Source organism: Nerophis lumbriciformis, linkage group LG09 (assembly GCF_033978685.3).
Source record: "Nerophis lumbriciformis linkage group LG09, RoL_Nlum_v2.1, whole genome shotgun sequence".
NCBI classification, from domain to species: domain Eukaryota; kingdom Metazoa; phylum Chordata; class Actinopteri; order Syngnathiformes; family Syngnathidae; genus Nerophis; species Nerophis lumbriciformis.
The window spans coordinates 37996275-38020476 of NC_084556.2; the positions used below are offsets into that span (position 1 = coordinate 37996275).

The 24202-nt window shown below is 39.0% G+C and overlaps 1 protein-coding gene and 1 long non-coding RNA gene across 2 annotated transcripts in view; one reads left to right on the forward strand and one right to left on the reverse strand.

Moving 5' to 3' along the window:
• Nucleotides 1–24202, reverse strand: part of sptbn4a (spectrin, beta, non-erythrocytic 4a) — a 102306-nt gene that overhangs the window by 24405 nt on the left and 53699 nt on the right. The window contains exons 8-14 of the mRNA XM_061963218.2: nucleotides 15271–15516; nucleotides 14993–15127; nucleotides 9336–9577; nucleotides 8127–8265; nucleotides 7953–8037; nucleotides 2362–2573; nucleotides 142–1493 (exon numbers count right to left, since the gene is read on the reverse strand). Coding sequence (XP_061819202.1) covers nucleotides 142–1493; nucleotides 2362–2573; nucleotides 7953–8037; nucleotides 8127–8265; nucleotides 9336–9577; nucleotides 14993–15127; nucleotides 15271–15516 — 2411 coding nt within the window. The remainder of the gene's footprint in view (nucleotides 1–141; nucleotides 1494–2361; nucleotides 2574–7952; nucleotides 8038–8126; nucleotides 8266–9335; nucleotides 9578–14992; nucleotides 15128–15270; nucleotides 15517–24202) is intronic.
• Nucleotides 23282–23852, forward strand: LOC133607086 (uncharacterized). Its single transcript, XR_009815372.2, has 2 exons — nucleotides 23282–23495; nucleotides 23596–23852. It is a non-coding gene; the product is annotated as an uncharacterized lncRNA (long non-coding RNA).

A 24202-nucleotide genomic window follows, 5' to 3' on the forward strand; every position in this document is an offset into this window, starting at 1 on the left:
GCAAAAAGAAACACAATTCATGGCAAATTGTTTCTTCATTAAGTAACAAAGTCTACTACTGGCCTGGCATGCATCGATACAGTTAAAGCATTTTGAACCTATCCAGTGTTTAGCTGTATTATGTTAGACATGTTCGCCTACCCTGATCGTTTGTCTGAGCCCTCTTTAACAGAGCCCTCCAGGTCACTCGAGTCCTGTCGTTGAAGTCTCTGCTTGCCATTCCCCTCCTGCTCACTGGATGACTGTCGCTCCAGGCGTCTTCGGTACCGCTCCTGACGCACAATCAGCGGTAGCTCATTTAGCCTGGCTTGGATCTCCTGTTCACTGGAAGTCTGTCTACCCAATTTGTACTCCCTCTCTCGTCGCAGATGGTCCATCTGAGGGTCTGAGCGGCTGCCACGGGGATCCCTCTGGAGACGGCCGTGGAGGAGCTCCAGTCCCGACTCCGGCCCCATCATGTCTGCCTTCGGGATATCGCCATACTGCTCCCGCTGTACTCGACTGGCTTCTAAGAGTGGATTTACAGCCTTGTGGATGTGATTGATCCTGGGTTGCATGAAGTCAGCTTTCAAGTGTTGCCATGCATAGGCCATTTTTGGGTCCATGATTCCACCACTTGGTGCTAGGAAACCAGAACTGCCTAAACTTCCACTGCTATAATGGTTTTGTGCAAGATAGCCTGAGCTACCCATTCCTCCAGTGCTTTGATAATTCTGCGCTAAGAATCCAGAACTCCCTAAATTAGGCTGCGAGGCAAGATATCCTGAACTCCCCAAATTGGGCTGCTGTCCCAAGTACCCAGAACTCCCTATGTTTTGTGGTTGTGTTAAGTACCCCGAACTTCCCATATTTTGTGGATGTGTCAAGTAAGCTGAACCTCCCACGTTTTGTTGCATCAAATAGGCAGAACTTCCCACATTCTGCTGAGGAAGAAACCCAGGATTTCCCATCCCTCCACCACCTTGCTCCTGAGTCAGGTTACCTGAACTTCCTAACCTGCTACTGCCTGGATGGCTTTGCATTGAGTAGCCAGAACCACCCACACAGCCAGCAGACAGTCCAAAGTACCCAGAGCTCTCAGCACTGTCAGTTATTTGATTGTTTATCCCAAGGTAATTTGATGTGTCCGAGCCTCCACCATGGCACGGCAACGCTGAAAAAGCAGAGTCACTTCCACCCCCAATAGCCGGGTGGTTCATCCCAAAATATGAGGAGCTTGCTAACTTTCCACTACACTGTGGCTCCAGGCTGTGATGGCCTGATCCATTTATGATCGGGTTGTAGCTGGAAAGCGTTGAGGACACTCTCTGGGTTACATTGGTGGCACCCAGTTCCACACTGGTCTGTAAGGGTGTGGACTCTATTTGGGCCTGTACCGTCTGCCTCATGAACATTGAAGTGGATGAAGGACTGGATGGAGTCAGACATGATATTGGGAACATCCTTCGACTGGAGAGTGGGGTCTTTTTCTCTTCCTCTTTTTTCTTCTCAGCCTGGAAAAATAAATTCAAAACAATCAAAAGCAAAAAAAAAACATTCAGGAGAACACAGCACAAAAGCAAGCAAGATATGCTTGATGCAGTGCAATTACAGTGGTAGCTCAACTTACGACATATTTGAAATACGAGCTGTCTCTCGACTTGTTGTTATGGTTTAAGTTGTGAGCATAATTTGAGTTTTGAGTATGTTGTCTGCCCCTGCCATTTAGTTAAAATTAAAAAAAAATACAGTTATGATCCACCCCACCACTAGCTAGCACAGCGAATGCCGGGACGAACCCCGCAAGATCTGACCCATAACATCCGGTCTTAAAAGCAAACATCGAACTGAAGAAAGTAACACAATGACTGTGCAGCCAACCTGCGACGGAGCAATGCAGTCAGCATCTACTGAAACACAGCCACCTCCAAAAGGCGGGCATCCCTTAACAAGAGTATGGAGAAGCTACTGTTGGTGTTTGCAAATTTAAAGAGACATCACAGAAAGTCTGTTCTCAAGCACGGATTAAATTGAGTCCAACTAATTTCAATCAGCGAGACTGACTTAAGATACAGGTTTTTTGAGATACGAGCTCGTTCCTTGAACCAATTGACCTGGTAAGTTAAGTCACCATTGTATTGGGTATATTTTGTCAATGCAATCAGTTTTGTTGACAGATGAACATGAACAACAAACAAGGTGCAATGGATAAAACAATCATGAATCATGAGACAGCTTTCAAGCCTCTAATGATGCAAAGAGCTGGTATAGGCCAATGCCTGCTGAGCAACACCAACATCCTAAGATCACTTTTTTTTCCATGGCAGCATGAAAATGCCACTCCAGCAAACTCATTAAACATTTAGCTACAGTCAAGCTTACTGCAGAAAGCTGGCGGAGAGAGCTGAAGCGTTCTTTCCAGGTTACAGCAGCCTTGCGAAAGGCTTCATGGCGAAGGATGAGCTGCTCAACCTCATCAGTTTGGGCCTGGGCTTCTCCTCCCTCTGGCTGCTTGGAGGTGATCAGAGGCTCCTTGCCTTTCAGCCAGGCTTCTGCCTTCACGGTCTCCTGGGCAAACTGGAACCTCTCATGTCCTTAAGAATACAAGAGACCAACAGATGGTTTACACATGATGTATCCACGCATGGCTCTACAACTTAATTGTAGACGTTTGTCACATAGACTATGAAAACAAAAAGGTTACTTTTTTAACAGTAGCTGTGTCTCAATTCGGCGCTGCATCCTTTGCAGTGTGCATTTGTGGGGTTCTGACGTCATCGCGGTGCGCGAAGGCTGTGCCAGTTCAAAAAAGTTCCAAGTGGCCTTCAAATCCGGCCGACAAATGTGTCCTTTTCTCGCTTTAGCAAAAAGGTTGCATCCGTGTACACTTTGTGTCCTTTCATATCCCGAAATCCTTTGTGTGCTCAACTCTAAAAAAATATTTTCAACATGGCGATGCTTTGCAGAGCAACTTTAAAATGTAAGTATAGCTTTATTTATTTATTTATTTAAAATTACTAAAAGCAGACATGTCAAGCTGGGGTGTTAGTAGTGATATGCATTTGTGTACGAGACCTCGGCTATCGTAATGTTGAGCGACCTCCATGCTCTGCCCCTCTCTTTACCCCAAAGGAGATCCAGATATCCGGCCATTGCAGACAGCTTGGTGCCAAGAGCTTGTATTCAACATTCGGAAGTAAAGCCTTACATCTTTTTAGTTTACTTTTTTAGACCGCAAGAAGTTGACTTCATTATGTTGTATAAATGTGTGGCTGAAATAATGAAGTATTGTAAATGTGTGCATCAATGTACCAATATTAGTTATTGCTGTTTTTTGTGTACATTTGCATGTTATTTGAAAAAGTTTACTTCTATTCATGATTATTGTGGTTTTGTGTTTTTTTTTTGTTTTTTTTTGTCCTGCCCAGCTACTCAGGCAAATCATATTGTTCATGTATATGCCCATATTTGCTCTACAGATTTACTTTACAAAAGAGAAGTGTGAGATACTTCTCTTGTTGCCTTAATGGTATTTGACTTTATTAAAGGGCTACTGAAACCCACTACTACCGACCACGCAGTCTGATAGTTTATACATCAATGATGAAATCTTAATATTGCAACACATGCCAATACGGCCGGATTAGCTTACTAAAGTGCAATTTTAAAATTTGCGCGAAATATCCTGCTGAAAACGTCTCGGTATGATGACGCCTGCGCGTGACGTCACGGATTGTAGAGGACATTTTGGGACAGCATGGTAGCCAGCTATTAAGTCGTCTGTTTTCATCGCAAAATTCCACAGTATTTTGGACATCTGTGTTGGTGAATCTTTTGCAATTTGTTCAATGAACAATGGAGACAGCAAAGAAGAAAGCTGTAGGTGGGAAGCGGTGTATTGCGGCAGGTGTTGTGCCGGATAACGCACCCCCGCCGTAGAATGCATCCCTTGACAGTTGTGCCGGATAACACAGCCGGTGTTTCATTGTTTACATTCCCGGAAGATGACAGTCAAGCTTTACCATTGGCCTGTGGAGAACTGGGACAACAGAGACTCTTACCAAGAGGACTTTGAGTTGAATGTGCAGACGCTGTACCGTGAGTACGCATGCAGCTGCGGCTTCCAAACATTTGATCGCTTGCCCGTACGTGCGTGCCGCTAAGTGCATGTCACGTACGTAACTTTGGGGACTTTGGGGAAATATATGTGCTGTATGAACTTTGGGGAGGTGAACGGTACTTTGGGCTGTGGGATTGAGTGTGTTGTGCAGGTGTTTGAGTTGTATTGGCGGGTTATATGGACGGGAAGGGGGAGGTGTTTGTTATGCGGGATTAATTTGTGGCATTTTAAATATAAGCCTGGTTGTGTTGTGGCTAATAGAGTCTTGTGTTTATTTACTGTTTTAGTCATTCCCAGCTGAATATCAGGTCCCACCCGCCTCTCACAGCATCTTCCCTATCTGAATCGCTCCCACTGCTCTCCAGTCCTTCACTCTCACTTTCCTCATCCACGAATCTTTCATCCTCGCTCAAATTAATGGGGAAATCGTCGCTTTCTCAGTCCGAATCGCTCTCGCTGCTGGTGGCCATGATTGTAAACAATGTGCAGATGTGAGGAGCTCCACAACCTGTGACGTCACGCGCATATCGTCTGCTACTTCTGGTACAGGCAAGGCTTTTTTATCAGCGACCAAAAGTTGCGAACTTTATCGTCGATGTTTTCTACTAAATCCTATCAGCAAAAATATGGCAATATCGCAAAATGATCAAGTATGACACATAGAATGGACCTGCTATCCCCGTTTGAATAAGAAAATCGCATTTCAGTAGGCCTTTAAATGGATTTATATTAATGTTTGGCACAGCCGGACCGGAGCAGGAGGGGATAGAAAGAGAAAAAAAGACACAGGGGGACATTTGGGGGACAAAAGGGGGATAAGACAGAGAGACGACAACAACAACAGAACAGCATCAGCAAATACGATATGTACAAATATGATATGCAAAGTCATAGCAAAGAAGCAGTTAGTGAAGTAAATATTAATAACACAGAAATGACAATGAACATTATTGCAATACAAATGGAGCAATGAAAATACCAACAAAAATAGCACTATTGATAATGAATAATAACAATAATTACCTCTATTAGCAACAATACATATATGTAATGATAACTTGAATTACAAAAGAAAGCAGATAAATGGAGGGGAAGAAAGAGAAGCAAACTGTATTAACCTTATAGATTGTAATAGTAACAATAGGTTAAGCTTTGTCAGTGTGTCGTGTTTTACCCAGTTTCCCCTAGGGGAACAACATTAATATATAATTGATGAAACGTGATTATATTCATGAGTGTATGTATGCATATGTGCTTGTATTTGTACAGTATGTGTGTATGTATGTTTGTACAGTGAATGTGTTAATGGATGTATGTACTGTGAGTGTGTATGTATGTACTGTATTTGTGTGTGTATGTATGTGTCTATTAGGGTTTACGGTATACTGGTACTAGTAAAGTACCGCGATATTAATGAACCATAAACGGTACTATACCTCCTCTAAAAAGTACCGGTTCCCCCTTTCTTTTCTTTTTTTATTAACGGGCATAACGGCGCACCATTGTCACGTCCAGACATTGCTGGTTTTACAAGCAGAAGAGCATGTTCCGCAGCACACATTCACGAAATGCTTACAAGTAGATACAGTGTGCAGACAGAAAAGGAGAATGGGCGCATTTTAGCTTAAAAAAATAACGATAAAGGTTAAACTATAACACTGAAACGCTGCTCGGCAAGAGGTGATTTAAAACATGGTTAGTCAGTCGGCAGTGCTTTAGCTTCTGCTAAATCACTAATCCTCGCCTCCATGGCGACAAATAAAGTATGTTTCTTACAAGTATCATCCCTACAGGACGAGGAATAGCTAAACATGCTTCACTACACACCGTAGGATACAATAGCTCACCGGCATCACCGCTAACAAGCTAGAGCTCCTCAATGTAAACAAATGCCATGGGTGGATCTACACCTGACATCCACTGTAATGATACCAAGTACAAGAGCGTATCTAGTCGATACTACAATGATTGCATTTTTTATCATCAAAAAATCTTTTTTCCTTTTTTTTTAAATGTATTTTATGTTTATGAACTCAAGAAATATGTCCCTGGACACAGAAGAACTTTACATATGAACAATGTATGATCCTGTAACTACTTGGTATCGGATTGATACCCAAATTGGTGGTATAATCCAAAAATAATGTCAACCATGTTTATTACATTTTAAAATAAGTGTAGATAGAACAGAAAATAAGCAGATATTAACAGTAAATGACCAAGTAGATTAATAATGCATTTTGTACAGCTTGTCCCTCATAATCCTGACAAAATATATGAATAAGAAATGACCCAATATGTTACTGCAGCCTAATTGGTAGCCTTTATTTGCTTACTTACTACTAAAAGACAAGCTGTTTCGTATGTTTACTATTGGGACGGTATAGCTCGGGTGGTAGAGCGGCCGTGCCAGCAATTTGAGGGTTGCAGGTTCGATCCCCGCTTCTGCCATCCTAGTCACTGCCGTTGTGTCCTTGGACAAGACACTTTACCCAACTGCTCCCACTGCCACCCACACTGGTTTAAATGTAACTTAGATATTGGGTTTCACAATGTAAAGCGCTTTGAATCACTTGAGAAAAAGCGCTATATAAATATAATTCACTTCACTACTATTTTATTTAGGGACAAAATTGTTCTTCAGTTGAAATAACAAATATATGTTTAATGGACCGTAAGATTTTGTGTTAAAATAAAGCCAATAATGCCTTTTTGTATCGAAAAGTATCAAAAAGTACTGGTACCAAAATATTGGTATCGGGACAACTCTTGTACCTATGTATGTAGATAAGTACAAATGTGTGCGTGTATGTAGGTATTAATGAATGAATATATGTATGTGTGTATATATGTATGAATAATTGGGTGTATGTGAGTATGTATGTACAATATATTTGTCTCCTAGTGCGTGCGGGAACCAAAGTACGGCCCCAGCCACCCAGAGAGCCCAACCCAAAACAGCAGGTGCAGTGCCCAAGGAACAAGGGACCACTGGCCCCACACAGCCAGGCCGGCCAGCGACAGGAACCTCAGGGCCAGCGGCAGGCCATAGACAGACGCGCCCAGCAGAGGACAAGGCACGGGAGAAGCAGGGGACAGCCAGCCCCCAAGCCGACGAGAGACCACACCCCACGCAGGCAGAAAGATGGGACGCCTCACCCCGAGGAGCCCAGAGGCTCCTCACAATTAAGATCTTGTGTTAAGCTTTTCTGTTTTTGTTTGTTTTTGTTGCTGTGTAGAATAATCAAAGAGGACTACAGAGTAAAAAGAAATGACACAAAACACGTATATACCAGTTTGGATGATCATTTAAAAACAAAGTACTTTTATAACCTTTTCAAATTAATAAACTCATGTGCTGAAACTGCAGTTGTTGTGATTTATTTCCTATGCCTTCGTTGCAAATATTTATATGATAATAATAATATTATGCTATCCCAATATTTACTGTTACTGGCTATAATGAAAGCAATTTGACGCGATTAGAAAAGTACACCAGTTGTGAATCACATATTATTAAAGTAAGAGCTCAACGGCAGCGGTGACGGTAGATCGTAGCCGCTTCGTCTGAAAGAAGGTAAATGACCAAGTGAACACAAAAAATGATTTGACATTGTTATCTTAAGCTTGTCATTATTTAACCTCGCGCAAGTGAGCAGCAGATACGTGACGTAAATGTAAGGGCGGGGACAACAGACGTAAGCAGGAAGTCTCCCGTAGGCTAGACTGTCCCAATTCGTATCGCTCCAGCCGCTGCTGGAGGACTCTCGCCAGGACCCACATGGGCTGGGTCCTTGGAAGGAAGCAGCCCCCGAATTGAGGCACAGTTAGTGTGTTCTATTAAACTACTCACTGCGTTGTAACTTCTCCTGGTGTTTGTCCCATTTTTCAACCAGATCCTTTTGTTTGGCCAAAAGACTGTCCAATTTATCTCTAATCTGCAGCCATGACCCACCCCAAAAAAACAATTAGATAATTTAAGATTGATTTTCATGTTTTTAAAAATTGTGTCGCTCTTTCGCCAGACCTCCTCTGTTGCAGGGTTCCCAGCAGCTATTAGGATCTTGCCGAGATCTGCACACTGCTGAATGGTCTTGCTGCGGCCATCTATTTTGACTTTCAGCTCGTGGTGTTGCTTATTCATGACCTCCAGAGCAGTCAGATCTCTGAAAAAGATACATAGTGAGTTTCACTTTACACAAATCATTACAAACACAAACTAAATCTGCAATGTATGGACAAACATATCGGGGCCCCTGGAATTTAATGAGTTTCTACCAGAGTTTATAGTCTGAGAAATATTGCATATTTGATAGGAGTGTGCCGTTACAACATTTTCACTTCCGATACAATGCTGATGGAGTATCGGCCGACACCGATATTGCTCCAATACGATATCAGCACAAATCATACCTAATTGTATTATTGTTAGAAACGTATTGAACAAATAAACGGACTCAAACAGAGAAAAATGGTAGGTATGAAAACACTAACCTATTGGGGTGGAAATTGTTTTTTTGACGATACCTCGTGGCCACGATAATTAAGTTAAGAACGTGATGGAGTAAGTTGAATGACACGTACACGTTTGTTACTGGATACTATCCTATACACTTCTGCATCTGTAAGTAACAATGAAGCTTTTCAGCTGTTCAGCAAATATTTCTTGAGTATCTTAAAGAACTGTGGTAGTAAAGCTTTAGGCCTGAAGTTTCCATTTTACACATTTTTATGTTTTTTTTTGTTTTCTTGTTTAACTGTACATTTAGAATGTGCCACGGCCTAAAAAAAGAGTTTACCAGGCCGCACTTTGTACACACCTGGATTGGCTAAAACTGAACATTTTAATAGAAGTTGTCTTTGTACATGTCACTTCACTCAAGTCAAGGCGACAAAGCAGTTGAACTTCACCCTGTGTAATAATCCAAATCTCTACCCCAAAGATTGCCTCATTCCACAGGGAAGAGTGGCCACTAACCAGTTGTTTTGTCACTGGTATTGGTAATAACTATGTTTATGTTTACCCGTCACATCTGGCTACAACAGCAACAACTGTAATATTGTGACCACCACACACACTCACAAACACACACACATGCACACACACACAAAATACTTAAAAAGGGAAGTCCAGTTGCCTATTTTTTTGTGGATTACCACAACCTGGATGAATGAGAATCTACAAGGACCATCCATATCTGTTCACAAGCCTTTTACAGGAGGGCAGGTGTCTTACCTGGGCTCGTCCCATCTGATCTGGCCCATAATGCCTTCCATCCACATGAGGTTTTCACGCACCACTGAGAAGAACTGCACTTTGTCTGTGACTGAGGTGACCTGGACACGACTGGCCTCACAGGAGCTCAGCAGTTCCTTCCAGGCTTCCATCACTTCGTGCTCTTTCAGCATAATTGCCTCGGCCTTCTCACCAGCATAAATAGTACGCAGCTGCGCGGCATTCTCCTGTAGCTGTCGTACCTGCACCGACACAGAATTAAATTGCGTTCACAATCATGGCTAAATGCGTATCAATTAATAACAACTCATTTGGAGCTACAGCTATTACAAGGTTTGACTATCAATATAAACCTAAGTAGTATAATACACCAGTCAGTAAGGGGGCTAGCGGGAGACTGAGGTGGGTAGCAGGGGCTGGGGGGCATCTAAAGGTCAGTGGGCAGGGTGAATACTACCCTCCCAGAAAGGGGGTCAACAAGAGATGTCACACTCAGTGGGCGGTGCCTAACCCAGAAGTTGGTATATGTCAACATCCGGCCGCCATTTTTCTTTGTAGTTTTAATCAAAAGAACCACCGTTTGTTTTGTTGTTCGGAAATATGTCCTGATGATTTACAATTCTCACACCTGGAAGTTGGTAAACACCACTTACTCAGAACTTAGTCTAAAAGTTCACTGCATCCAACACCGTCCCAATTAATCAAAATTATGTTGAGATAGACTCTTGTTTACACAAAAGTAAACAAGAGTCTTGGACCATATTATATTGTTGGTCGACTACTTAAATTCTGTGCAGAAGAACAGAGCTCAGTTTTTACATCTATTTTTAACCATTCTTAAGAAACACAGCAAGTCCCCAAAGTCTGGAAAGATGCTATAATTGTCCCAGTCCCTAAATTCAGTCGTCCTAACATTTTAAATGATTTTAGATTTAAGGCCCTGACCTCTCTGCCAATGCAAACCCTTTAAAGGCTGGTACGATCAGAACCAATCAGAAAAAATATTGAACAAGCTCTTGATCCACTGCAGTTTGCTTCTAGGTCTAAAAGAGGAGTGGAGGACGCCACACTCACTCTGCTTCATTTGCTTTTGAAACACCTGGAGGCAAATGGGTGTCATGCCCATCTTTTATTTTAATGACTTTTCATCTGCTTTTAATACGATTCAACCCCACATTTTAATTAATCGTCTTTTAGAACATTTTAACTTACCGTATTTTTCGGACTATAAGTCACAGTTTTTTTCATAGTTTGGCCGGGGGTGAGACTTATACTCAGGGGCGACTTATGTGTGAAATTATTAACACATTACCGTAAAATATCAAATAATATTATTTAGCTCATTCACGTAGGAGACTAGGCGTATAAGATTTCATGGGATTTAGCGATTAGGAGTGACAGATTGTTTGGTAAACGTATAGCATGTTCTGTATGTTATAGTTATTTGAATGACTCTTACCATAATATGTTACGTTAACATACCAGACACGTTCTCAGTTGGTTATTTATGCCTCATATAACGTACACTTATTCAGCCTGTTGTTCACTATTCTTTATTTATTTTAAATTGCCTTTCAAATGTCTATTCTTAGTGTTGGGTTTTATCAAATACATTTCCCCCAAAAATGCGACTTATACTCCAGTGCGACTTACCGTATATATGTTTTTTTCCTTCTTTATTATGCATTTTCGGCCGGTGCGACTTATACTCCGGAGCGACTTATACTCCGGAGCGACTTATACTCCGAAAAATACGGTAAGTAATAAGCTTGTGGGCTGGATTTTAGACTTTTTAACAAACACAACGCAAGGAGTCAGAGTCGACTGGCTCCCCCCAAGGATGTGTGCTCTCGCCAATGCTTCTTATTCTTTACACAAATGTGTCGGATCACTTTTAGAAATCGGACTATTTTAAAGTATGCAGATGACACAGGAATTGTCAGTCTCCTTCAGGGCCATCAGAACACACATGGGTCTACTGTTGATGATTGTGTCAAGTGGTGTGATGCTTCATGTCTACAAGTGAACAATCTTAAAACACAATTTATGATTATTGATTTTAGAAGGCAGGCAGGAATTACTTATGAGGGAACCAATATTATTGCAATCCTATAAATATATTTGGACCATTATTGACAATACTTAGAATTTTAAGGATAACGGTGATGCTGTATGCAAAAGGTGTCAGGAGCAGCGTATTCAATGGAAATTATAATTTCTTCATGTTGACAAAACCATGATGACTTTGAATTTTTATTGAATCGGCTTTATCTTTTTGTCTGGTGTTATGGTTTGAAGAGCTGCCTCTGATGAACAGAAACCGATTAAGCCAAAAAAATCAAATAATACTTATTTATTTGTATCTATTTATTAACTCATGGTAGTTTTTATCTTTACTGTCTTTTATTAACTTTTACTTTGCTTCTTTTTATTGTTCATGTGACTTTTTCTTTCTTCTTTTCCTGGTCCTGGTTCAAGGCAGCCTGCTGAGTACTTTGTCTTGTTTGTCATGTTGTGATCTGTTTAATGTCAATACCTGTGTTTATTTTAAATATAAAGACATATTCCATTGTCCTGTATCTTACACTACAAAACAAATCTGTCTTTGGGTACAAATAAAGTGACCTCTCTACCTAACCGGTACCCATTTTGATTTGTAGTGTTTAAGGGATCCACCATTTTGTTTGTAGTTCCTATATCTGAAATACAGCTCGGGGTGATTTATAATGCTTAATCCACCCTCTTAAATGCCATCCATCCATCCATTTTCTACCTTTCGGGGTCGCGGGGGGTGTATTTTTAGATTTGATTTAAGTGGTTTATAATTCTTAATTCATTATTTAAGTTAAATAGTACTTCACAGCATTATTTCATAGAATGTGTATGCCAATAACACAGGTCAAAATTAGGGATGTCCGATAATGCCTTTTTGCCGATATCCGATATTCCGATATTGTCCAACTCTTTAATTACCGATACCGATATCAACCGATACCGATATCAACCGATATATGCAGTCGTGGAATTAACACATTATTATGCCTAATTTGGACAACCAGGTATGGTGAAGATAAGGTCCTTTTTAAAAAAATTAATTAAATAAGATAAATAAATTAAAAACATTTTCTTGAATAAAAAAGAAAGTAAAACAAAATAAAAACAGTTACATTGAAACTAGTAATTAATGAAAATTAGTAAAATGAACTGTTAAAGGTTAGTACTATTAGTGGACCAGCAGCACGCACAATCATGTGTGCTTACGGACTGTATCCCTTGCAGACTGTATTGATATATATTGATATATAATGTAGGAACCAGAATATTAATAACAAAAAGAGACAACCCTTTTGTGTGAATGAGTGTAAATGGGGGAGGGGTTTTTTTTGGGTTGGTGCACTAATTGTAAGTGTATCTTGTGTTTTTTATGTTGATTTAATAAAAAACAACAAAACAAAACAAAAAAAAAAACGATACCGATAATTAAAAAAAACCCGATACCGATAATTTCCGATATTACATTTTAACGCATTTATCCGCCGATAATATTGGCAGGCCGATATTATCGGACATCCCTAGTCAAAATAGTTTGCCATGACAAAGCCTGTATTATCTTATTTTAGAGATCTAAAGGGGAACTGCACTTTTTCACAATTTTCGTTCACAATTATTATGAAAGACATAGCGACAATGTATTTTTTATTTTTTTTGGCATTTTCGTCAACAAATGCAATCAAAAGTCCGTTTCCAAAGCTGATTATGGGAGCCGCTCTATTCTGCCTATAAAGCCCTTAAAAACATCCAAACACCTCCATTAAGTATTTATATACCCGCTGTAAGTGTATATGTAATGTAGTAACAGGCACATTTATAATAACATTTCATATTTACGTATTTTGATCATTTTAAGCATACGGCGCAATAATTTTGAAAACGCATCGCGAGGTTTGCTTTTTTTTTTTTAACAACATCACTGATTATTACTCACTGCAGACTTTATGAGAGACAACAAACATAATAAAACATCACTTACTGTACAAGGTCTGCTGTCATTATGATGCCAATTGATAGAATCTTGTTATTTTCCCGTTTAGATGAATGACTCATAATCCTCGCGAAGAAAAGGGGAGTGGAACCAAGCGTCTTTTCGTGTCGTCCTCGCCATTCCCGGGTCTAAATTGGCTGTCAAAGTGTACCAACTTCTCGGATTACATCATCAATCTTCTACTATCCAGGTGAGAGGCATGATTTATGATCTAGAATAAAGTTTGACGAGCAAGGAAACGAGGAAGCAAGTTACCACTCGATGATGCAAACATAGGCACACAAGCTCGTGATCACGACGCTGCTTTAAAAAGTTTGTCTGCGTTAGCTTTTACAACAACAATATTACTAATACTTGGTTAATATTCAAGTCACGAAATTTAAATGGAGTATTGATGTCGGTTTTTGGATAGTTATTTATTGGGTTATATGGAGGGAATAGAGGACCTTTCATTGGCTCCGCTGTAAGCGGACTTTTATTAACGAGTTAGAATGTTTTTTTCTTTTTTTAAAGTCTTTCACATTTATTGTGAACGATAGACAAGATTCCCAAAAAAAAGCAGTTCCCCTTTAGGTTAGCTTTAGCTGCCTTGTATTATTAAGGCTGTTTTTGTAACTAACATATTTGAGTTCTACTAGATGGGCTCCCTTTATTTTAAAAGCATTATTTTGTCTGTTTTAACTTATGTAACAGTTTAGGTACTGTTTTCTTATTTTAAAAGCATTTTGTTGTCTACTTGTGTCTTAAATAATAGTATACTTACTGTTTTCTTTATTTTAAAAGCATTATATTGTTTTGTAGTTCTTTTTTTACCTGCTTTGAATTGAATTTGAATTATAAATATTAATCCAATCTTCTTGAAGAAATTGTTTAATTGTTATTTCTAAATGCACTCCTTTTAAAGTTAGTACTCAGTTTGAATTAATTGACAATATATTAATATTTCTTAGTACACTCCTTTTAGATTCTTACTCTATCTCTTTTAATAGATGTATAACTCAATACGATCCTTCACTATTCACAACATTTGCCGAAAGTTTCATTAAAATTTGTTCATAACCTTTTTGAGTTATTTTGCTAACTAACAGCAATGGCATAACCTCCTGGCATAGGTAACAACAACAACAAAAACAAGAAGAAAAAAATCCTTAAAACTTTGCTACTTTTTGAAAAAGCATGCATTTTAGGCAGCAACAATCACAAAACAGGCAGGGAAATCCTTTTGGGACTGATATACAAATGCTGTCATTTTACTCAAGGACTCACACCGCACTGTCTTTGGCATGATGCCCGACACTTCCACCTCAAGCCTCGCCGGTGGCACGTATCTATTCTCTTTACTTACCTTTTGACCTGACTTTATCATGTGCATTATTGATCATGCCATGTTTTTGACTTGTTCGACTGTCTTTCTATTTAATTGTCATTACAAATTCCCTGTCAACTGTCCTTCCGGGACCTCTTATCAAAAACAGCAGGAACACCACCTTTAGTTTCCATTAAGCAGAAGAAGACAGTTGGTAGTTTAATAATAACGAGCATAATCAGGTGTGTGTTTTATTGAGTACTGCCCTCTGAGAGTACATAGGGAGCTGCATGATTGCGTCTGACTTGCCTGTGTAACTAAGAGTTGAAGGGCATGCTCAAAAGAGTGCATTAGTCTCTGCAGGGTGGCTGGATTGGAGATGTTGGCTTGGCACGCCCTCACTTCTGGCAGCTGCTTTACCTTCCCTGCGATCTGAGCCAAAACCTGCAACACCAGACACTCGTCATCACTTTAAAAATAGAAGCATCACGTTACATCCAGTCCATCAACTATTTCATAAGATACGCCTGAATCTCAGGCGGTTATGTACCACGTACAGTACATTGATAGTTATCTACAGATTGCACCTCTTTGCAGTCAGTGAAGAACTTGTGTAATTGTTTGGAGGCTGTCAGCATCTGTCTGCGGGTCTCCATCAGCTCCAGGAGGTCTGCCCAGGACTCGTTCAGTCCGTCCTTCCACTCGGCGATGGTGGCTGCATCCGAATGACCGCAGTCGATCATTTCATTCACCATTTTGTTCACCTGCTCCATCCGCCGCTGACCAATGTTGTTTGTTTGCGAGGCAAATTTGGTGAATTTCTCCTGGAGAATCTGAAAAAAAAAAATGTTTTAGAAGAGGATATTATTTTAAACCTTGGGTTTCATAACACGGGGATCGTTCTGTGCTATTTGCATCCCCATGTACAGTATAAATGCACAATACAATTAAAGTGTGTTCCATATTTAGGGCCCGAGCAGCAAAACACCCTATTGGGCCCTATTGTAATTAACAATACAATTTAAAAGATCGTTTTTAAATATCTTGAACGCTGGAAAAAAATAGTTTTCCTCTACCCGCTTTTCAGAATGTTGCCATGAAATATAATAAATGTATTTTTTAACATATTTGTGTTACTCCTCATCTCAACTACAACTACTAAGTTTATTTTCCTAAAAAAAAAAACTAACAATCTAGTTAAAATTCCCTGGGTTTTCCCTCAGTCATTTTACCCGATCACAATATAAAAGATATGGAATATTCAACAAGTCACATGTTTCTACAGGAAGTTGCATTGTTCACAGCCTCTGTAGGCTAAAAGTAAGTAGACTCATTTATTTTACTGTATATTCAAGGATATTTCAGCAATGACTTTGGGGGTTAAATGTTTAATTTCCATCCATCCATTTTCTACCGCTTGTCTCGTTCGGGGTCGCGGTTGGTGTTTGATTTGTTTAAGTTTAAAATCCTCTACTGTTACTTTCAATCATTTTACTGAAATGAATAATTTTCTACTTGGGAACCTTGTATAAAAAAAAAAAATCACGTTGCCTGAGGTGGTCCAATACACATTTTGAATAGTTCGATATGTGAATTATTAGATTTAGAGTCAAATATATAAAAAAAAGAAGTTTATTTTGTGAAAATTGTTGGAATAGGTTCCCGCCCAGAATTTGCGTAGTCACAGTCGCACCAATTCAACAAATTCAACCAATCTGTAAGGAACTCGCATGGCTGCAGTTTTTGTGACCCCAAGATGCAAGAACCAGGAGAGCAAAGAGGAGGTAAGATGAGTTTTAATCTCATATAATAGAAAATGAAGCAGTCTTGCATACAAAGGTTCCAAACATAGAATGATCCTCAAGCACTGAGGAGTGCTCGAGACAAGGCATAAATAGAAACCTATGCTGATTGGCAGCAGGTGTGGACCGGCTGCCAATCAACGGCAGGTGAGGAAAAAAACAGTGCTCCGTGGAACAAACAGGAAATAGAACAAAATAAGAGCACTGACGGGAAGTAAATACAAAAACAAGGAAACAAACAGAAATGAAGTGACCGATCGTCACACAATCCCCGAGAATAATGCTCGGCCTCACAACATTTTTGCCAATCATCGTAAATTTTTCCAATCAAATTTGTCTCTGTAATTTAAACTTATGTTTGTTTCTTGTGTAGACAAAGCAGGAACTACAATATAACAATAAATCAATTCTTTATCGCTCAAACGACAGAATTGTTGTCCTGCCGCTTTGCTCAGACTTTCTTCTGGTTCCTGTCTACAGCGTTAAGCCTTCTGGGTAATGTAGTTGTGGAAGGGGTTTGTGATCAGCACACTGTTGGAGTAAAGGTCAGCGCCTCTGTCCAGGGTGCTGAAAACAGAGCACCATCAGACGGCGGCTGGCAGATGATTAGTTTGCGCAGGTGGTACGTGTTAAACTAATCATCTGTTGTCTTTAACAGTGAGCGGCCGGGTGCAGGAAGGGAGGAAGTTGGGAGAGAGACTGAAAAGTCAAAAGAAAAGCAGAGTATTTGATGGTGGTGTTGGAAAACATTAATAAACCTATTGAAAACTCTATGCGCTTGGTCACTTTGACGTGCATCTGTGGAACCGCAAGACAGCGACTTCTACAGTAGTATATAAACATTTACTCATTAGTTTACATGTATTTATGTTATTATTTATTTATTCAGGGTAAGACAGTTAAGAACAGAATTACATTTGCAATGCTGACCTAGTAAAAAGGCGGAATTTACTTGATAGAAATGTTAACGTGTGATGATAATCTCCTTGACTCTCATTTACGGACAAAAATCTGCGCTATAGCGCTAGTTTGTGCTCTCAACAGTTCACAAATGCTCCTAACATGCAGGGGTTAATGTGATGGAACATAAATGAATGTTTAAGATATAAATACGCTTTTTAAGCATAAAACATGTCTGCAACTTGTCGGCAACAGAGCAGACAGCGGACAATAAGGAAGTCTTTGGTGGTGTTTTGTCCAATAATCATAATTATTTATTATTATTATTACTAGTTATGATCAATTAAAACAGTAGAATCATTTGATAATGAGCTCTGAGTATGTGCTTGTACTGCTATCTAGTGTCTACTTTTATATCTGAGTGGTAGAAAATTAGTAAAATATAAATGCGGTATTTGTTTTCGAATATCTTTTTTAATCCTGTGCTTTTTGAGGTTAATGTTACGAAAACCCCTAAAGCCTCGATAAAATAAATCTTGAAATCATAAGTTGATTCAATTTTAAGCCTTAAAACATTGCTAGTTTTGCCTCAACTTTCTGAAAAAGCTGCAACTAATTTAGGTATTTTAGGCAGCAACAATCACAAAAAAATCCATGAAAATCTTGAATTTACTGATCTACCGTATTTTTCGGAGTACAAGTCGCTCCGGAGTATAAGTCGCATCGGCCGAAAATGCATAATAAAGAAGGAAAAAAACATATATAAGTCGCATTTTTGGGGGAAATTTATTTGATAAAACCCAACACCAAGAATAGACATTTGAAAGGCAATTTAAAATAAATAAAGAATAGTGAACAACAGGCTGAATAAGTGTACGTTATATGAGGCATAAATAACCAACTGAGAACGTGCCTGGTATGTTAACGTAAAATATTATGGTAAGAGTCATTCAAATAACTATAACATATAGAACATGCTATACGTTTACCAAACAATCTGTCACTCCTAATCGCTAAATCCCATGAAATCTTATACGTCTAGTCTCTTACGTGAATGAGCTAAATAATATTATTTGATAATTTACGGTAATGTGTTAATAATTTCACACATAAGTCGCTCCTGAGTATAAGTCGTACCCCCGGCCAAACTATGAAAAAAACTGCGACTTATAGTCCGAAAAATACGGTATATTTGCATCACCCTGCTAGTGACGTACAATAGGATATTGGCGTATAACCAATGTGTATAAATGCATTAAACCTATATTCAGTTTTGAAATGTACATCTGTTAACGCAACCACTTGATCACATCAAACAGTGGTGATAACATTGGCCAATGTTTCTCAAACTGTGGTACAGGCTCCATCTCGTGGTACTAAGAATCACTTGATTTAAGTAGTGTTTTATTTTGCTTTATTCAAACACAGTGTTACTGTTCAAACAGTTACAGTGGCCAACAATATTAAATATACTTGTTTTTTAAAACTTTTGCCTTGCTTTTAATGAATACTTAGGCCTACTACACTACTCTAATATCGGCCATTATGGTAGTACTTGGAGAGCCAATTGATTTTCTGAAAAGGTACTTGGTGAAAAAGGTTTGAGAACCACTGACATAGAGGATTAACATCATTAAAGTTGGGAATGGGACGTCTGAAAGGTAATAGTAATGTTATTTGTTTAAAAAAAATTACAATAAAGAATTTGCGCCAGCCAACATGTCTGAAAAGGAGCAGGAAGAGCTTATTTAATCCGATTGCTTTTCCATGTCCCAGCAATCACTGATAATCCGTTCACTTCCTGTCTTTAATAATAGATCAATTAATGAATAGAATAGAATTCCAATGAATAAGGAGATGAAAGATAAATGAACCATGAATAAATAAATAGAGTAGTAAAAACCGACAAACATGGTATAATGTATAATTAAATGCAGGGTAAGGACTAATCAATAACTTTAAAAGCATGCAGGACAAATGAAATCAGAAACTGTGGTTCTCCGCGTTTTATCTTCTTCCATATCTCTTGTAAACATGCATGTTTGTACTGTTTTTTATATTAACTGCCTCATATTAATACAAAATTATTCCAGTTCTTTGCTGAGAGCCTTCCATAAATTTACTCCACATGTTATGCTAAATTTGTCATTCATGTTTTATGTTTTTCTCCATATTGCTCCTTTTTTTGTTGAAAAACAAAACAATGTTCCGCTCTTTTAGTTATTGTACGGTCTCAGTGGATCGCAGATTTTAATATGTATTTTTATATCCAGTCCCTCGCCACGTAGCGCTTGGAATTTTAAGAATTTGACTCTCTTGGTTTTCAAAATGTATTTATCCAAAAAAATAATCTGTTTCACGTTTCACTATAGACTATTATTTGTCTAAAATGTACATATTCAAGCAATCTGCAGTGACGTGCAGTCAGGGGAGGCAGGTGAGGCGGGGCCTCACGTGCCATCATGGAAAGAAAAAAAATGTAAAAAGAAAAAAAAGAAAAGAAAATTGTTATATGTATCCAGTGATTATACTATAAAGTTATTTTCCATTTAACTTCACCAGTTTTAGATTATTTTTATTCAAAATCGCTGAATTTTCACATTTGCCGTTCAAATACTGAGAAGAGACGGTGCGGTGATCAGCAGCCAGTTGAGGCACGTCACTCAGTTGAGCCTCACCATGGATTGCGCAATGACTCGGCTAACTGCTGGCCTGCTGTGCAGTGAGACCGTATTGCTATATGAATTATATTATACATTTCCATAGTTTAGATAGCTAGCTAATGTACAGTGTATTTTGTCAACAACTGTATGTGTGTAACGTATTTCTTGTGCTGAGCAATCATAAAACGGCTGCGAAGATGCACTGGCTGAGGCTCGCAGTAATCCCGCCTCCTGGTGGCAGAGGGCGCTAGTGATCCCAGAGATCATTCTTGCTACTATTCGGCTGCAGAAGAAGTGACAACAAGCAGCAACAGTTAGCAGCGATCGTGTATTTTTTCCTCTCGCCTGGTCTATTAACATGGAGGATTACATATCTAAAATAAAACAGTTTTCTAAACTGGACTTTCAATCGAAGCAGGAGGTAATAATTAAAGGAAGATCTCCATCGAGACAGAGAGAATTTTAAAACTGAAGAAAGATAAGGAAGACTTCTATAAACAAGTTATTGATGCTTTTGTTCAGAAGGAGCGGTGCATGAACTTCATTTATAAGTAAAGGTAAGACCATAATAACGTTGTTTTTTTTATTAAATGCGCTTTTTTGTGTGCTACAGTTTGTATGTGTAAAGTTAAAGTTAAGTTAAAGTACCAATGATTGTCACACACACTAGGTGTGGTGAAATTTGTCCTCTGCATTTGACCCATCCCCTTGATCACCCCCTGGGAGGTGAGGGGAGCAGTGGGCAGCAGCGGCACCGCGCCCGGGAATCATTTTTGGTGATTTAACCCCCAATTCCAACCCTTGATGCTGAGTGCCAAGCAGGGAAGAATGCTGGTATGAGCTTTTAAACATAACCCGTTAACTGCTGCCAATCAAATGGTGAATAAGATACTCTTTAGGGTTCATATGTTAGTAAATCTGACTGTGATGAAGTCAGTGCCTCACCAATCATGAACCTCACCGCACGTCACTGCTGTACTGTATTACACAGCAGACATTTAAAACGTTTCAATATTTTCACAGGGTTAGTGATTGTTTGAGAAGTGTGTATGTGTGTGCGTGCGTGTGTGTGTGTATTTATATCCATGTACAGTAAGGGCCTGATTTACTAAGATCTTTATAACACCAGCTAAACAGCAAGTACAAACTATAAAATGTATTGTACTGTTCGTGAGTGTAACGAGTGTGATCTCCTAAGACTGTGTACAATTGGAAAGTGGTCTAGACAGCCTTTTTTAAATTGAGATTTATACGTGTACTACTGGCCTTATGTGCCCTCCACATGCATGTTATTATGCTCTCCAACATGTGCGCAACGTTGTTGAACTAGCAGCAAATATCTACATGGAATCTGTACACCTTTTCTGCAGTATAGAATCGCCATCCATAGAAAACAGAAACTATTTTTAGCACGCTGCAGGGAGGCTAATGACCATCACAACAACAGCGCATTCATGCGTCTGGAATGATTCAAACGCAAGAAAATGCCTATTGAAATACGACGTCCATTGCACCGGTCGCTCGGGGGGTGGGGGGGGTCCCCCACATCTGCGGTCCCCTCCAAGGTTTCTCATTGTCATCCCATTGGGTTGAGTTTTTTCTTGCTCCGATGTGGGATCTGAGCCGAGGATGTCGTTGTGACTTGTGCAGCCCTTTGAGACACTTGTGATTTAGTGCTATATAAGTGAACTTTGATTGATTGATTAAATGATTATAAATATGTATCCCCCCCCCCCAAAAAAAATAAACGGCATTAAAAAAAAGCCAGCAGACACCAAAACGCATCAATTGAATTTGTTTTAATCACTCCATTAAGTAATTCAGCCGCTATAAAGTTATAAAATGATATTGCTGAATAGACAACACCGCTAATATATTTCAAACATATTGAAATTCAATGATTTGGTGCATTTGCAAACAGCTAAAATTATGCACAAAGCAAACTATAACCTGCTACCTAAGAATATACAACAATTATTCTCAACAAAAGAGGAGAAATGTATCCTTAGAGAGAAATCTAATTTGAAACATGTGTATGCTCGTACAACACTTAAAACCTTTATCATATCAGTACGTGGAATTAAATTATGGAATGGATTAAGCAAAGAAGTTAAACAATGTACTAATATGATCCAATTTAAGAGGCTGTTCAAACTACGAGTGTTTGCAAAGTACAAGGAAGAAACATTTTGATAAACATCTTGAACCTGATCAAAAATTAGATATTATTCATCTCATATATGAACCATTACTGACTTAACTGTTATTAAGCGATCTGTTGTATTCATTGATGTAAAATGTGTTATAAAATGAGGACAGGAAGTGAATATGTGCTAGTAAATTACTATGTAATGGAAAAGGGGTAGGATTAAATAAGCTTGGCTTCTTGCTACTCCTTTTCGAACATGTTGTAAAGAGAAATGTAAATATATATATATATATATATATATATATATATATATATATATATATAAATACCGTATTTTGCGGACTATAAGTCGCAGTTTTTTTCATAGTTTGGCCGGGGGTGCGACTTATACTCAAGAGCGACTTATGTGTAAAATTATTAACACATTACCGTAAAATATCAAATAATATTATTTTGCTCATTCACGTAAGAGACTAGACGTATAAGATTTCATGGGATTTAGTGATTAGGAGTGACAGATTGTTTGGTAAACGTATAGCATGTTCTATATGTTATAGTTATTTGAATGACTCTTACCATAATATGTTACGTTAACATACCAGGCACGTTCTCAGTTGGTTATTTATGCCTCATATAAAGTACACTTATTCAGCCTGTTGTTCACTATTCTTTATTTATTTTAAATTGCCTTTCAAATGTCTATTCTTGGTGTTGGGTTCTATCAAATAAATCTACCCAAAAAATGCGACTTATACTCCAGTGCGACTTATATATGTTTTTTCCCTTCTTTATTATGCATTTTTGGCCGGTGCGACTTATACTCCGGAGCGACTTATACTCTGAAAAATACGGTGTGTGTATATATATATATATATATATATATATATATATATATATATATATATATATATATATATATATATACATATATATATATATATATATATATAACTTGTATTTGCATGCAAGTTTGAAATAAATTTAAACCAAACAACAGCTGGGGCAATTAACAATCAAGCGATGTGATTGGATAAGTGGACTGGGGGTTGCTATTTATACATATACCAGCAGGAGGCAGAGAGAAGGAAAAGGCAGAAAAGGGTGTCGCGATGGAGGAGCAGGGACACGCTGCACGAGAGGACTGGACAAGCGGGAGTGACGTGCAGGGACGCAGAAGGGGTCGAGAGTCTGACGCGGAGCAACGCACTGGAGTGACGACGCACGGCAGACAGACAGCAGGCGGCCTGGACGAGCACATGGCAACGGGAGATGTCGGCTCAACGCTCGCAATACGCTAAGTAAAGGAAAGCAAAATAATTCTGTGCCTGGTGGGCGTGTTTGTTTACGACAAGCTGTCGCCTACTGCTCAGTGAGTGCACCCTTCTGCTCTCCTCACAGCGGCGCAGGAAAGACTGGAGCAGGAGTTGCAGGGCCGTAGCCAGGCTAAAAGAGGTCGAGGAGCACGGCCACCCTCTGGACTCCTCTTCCCCCCCAGCAAAGTAAGGCAGCTGGAACAAATCCGGTGGCTTACATTGGACGGAAAGAGCTGAGAACTATTTTAGGTTGATTTTTGTCTTTTATTGTATATTTTTTAATTGTTTTTATTCATTTTTAACCATCCCGTTAAATCCTGGAATTAAATAATCCAAACATCAGTTTGTATCATTTTCTTAACAGTGGAACTTTGCCTTTTAATTGCTGGTAGACATAAAAACAACTTCGCCTTGCACGACGTGTTTTATGGTGTTTGTGTGTTTTTGGTTGGCATGCTGAAAATACACACGAGAACACAACATCTAAAAGTAAAATAAACACAATTTTAACACCAGGTTGTACAATTACAGTATTAAATAGGAACATTATGATCAGGGTTTTAATAACTCTAGTATCGATCATACCCTTGGTATCGACACCATCAATTTATGAATCGACTCATCCGCCATTATGTGTCCTGCCTTACTTTCGGTGTGTAACATGTTTAACCTTGTCCTCCAGTGATAATGTA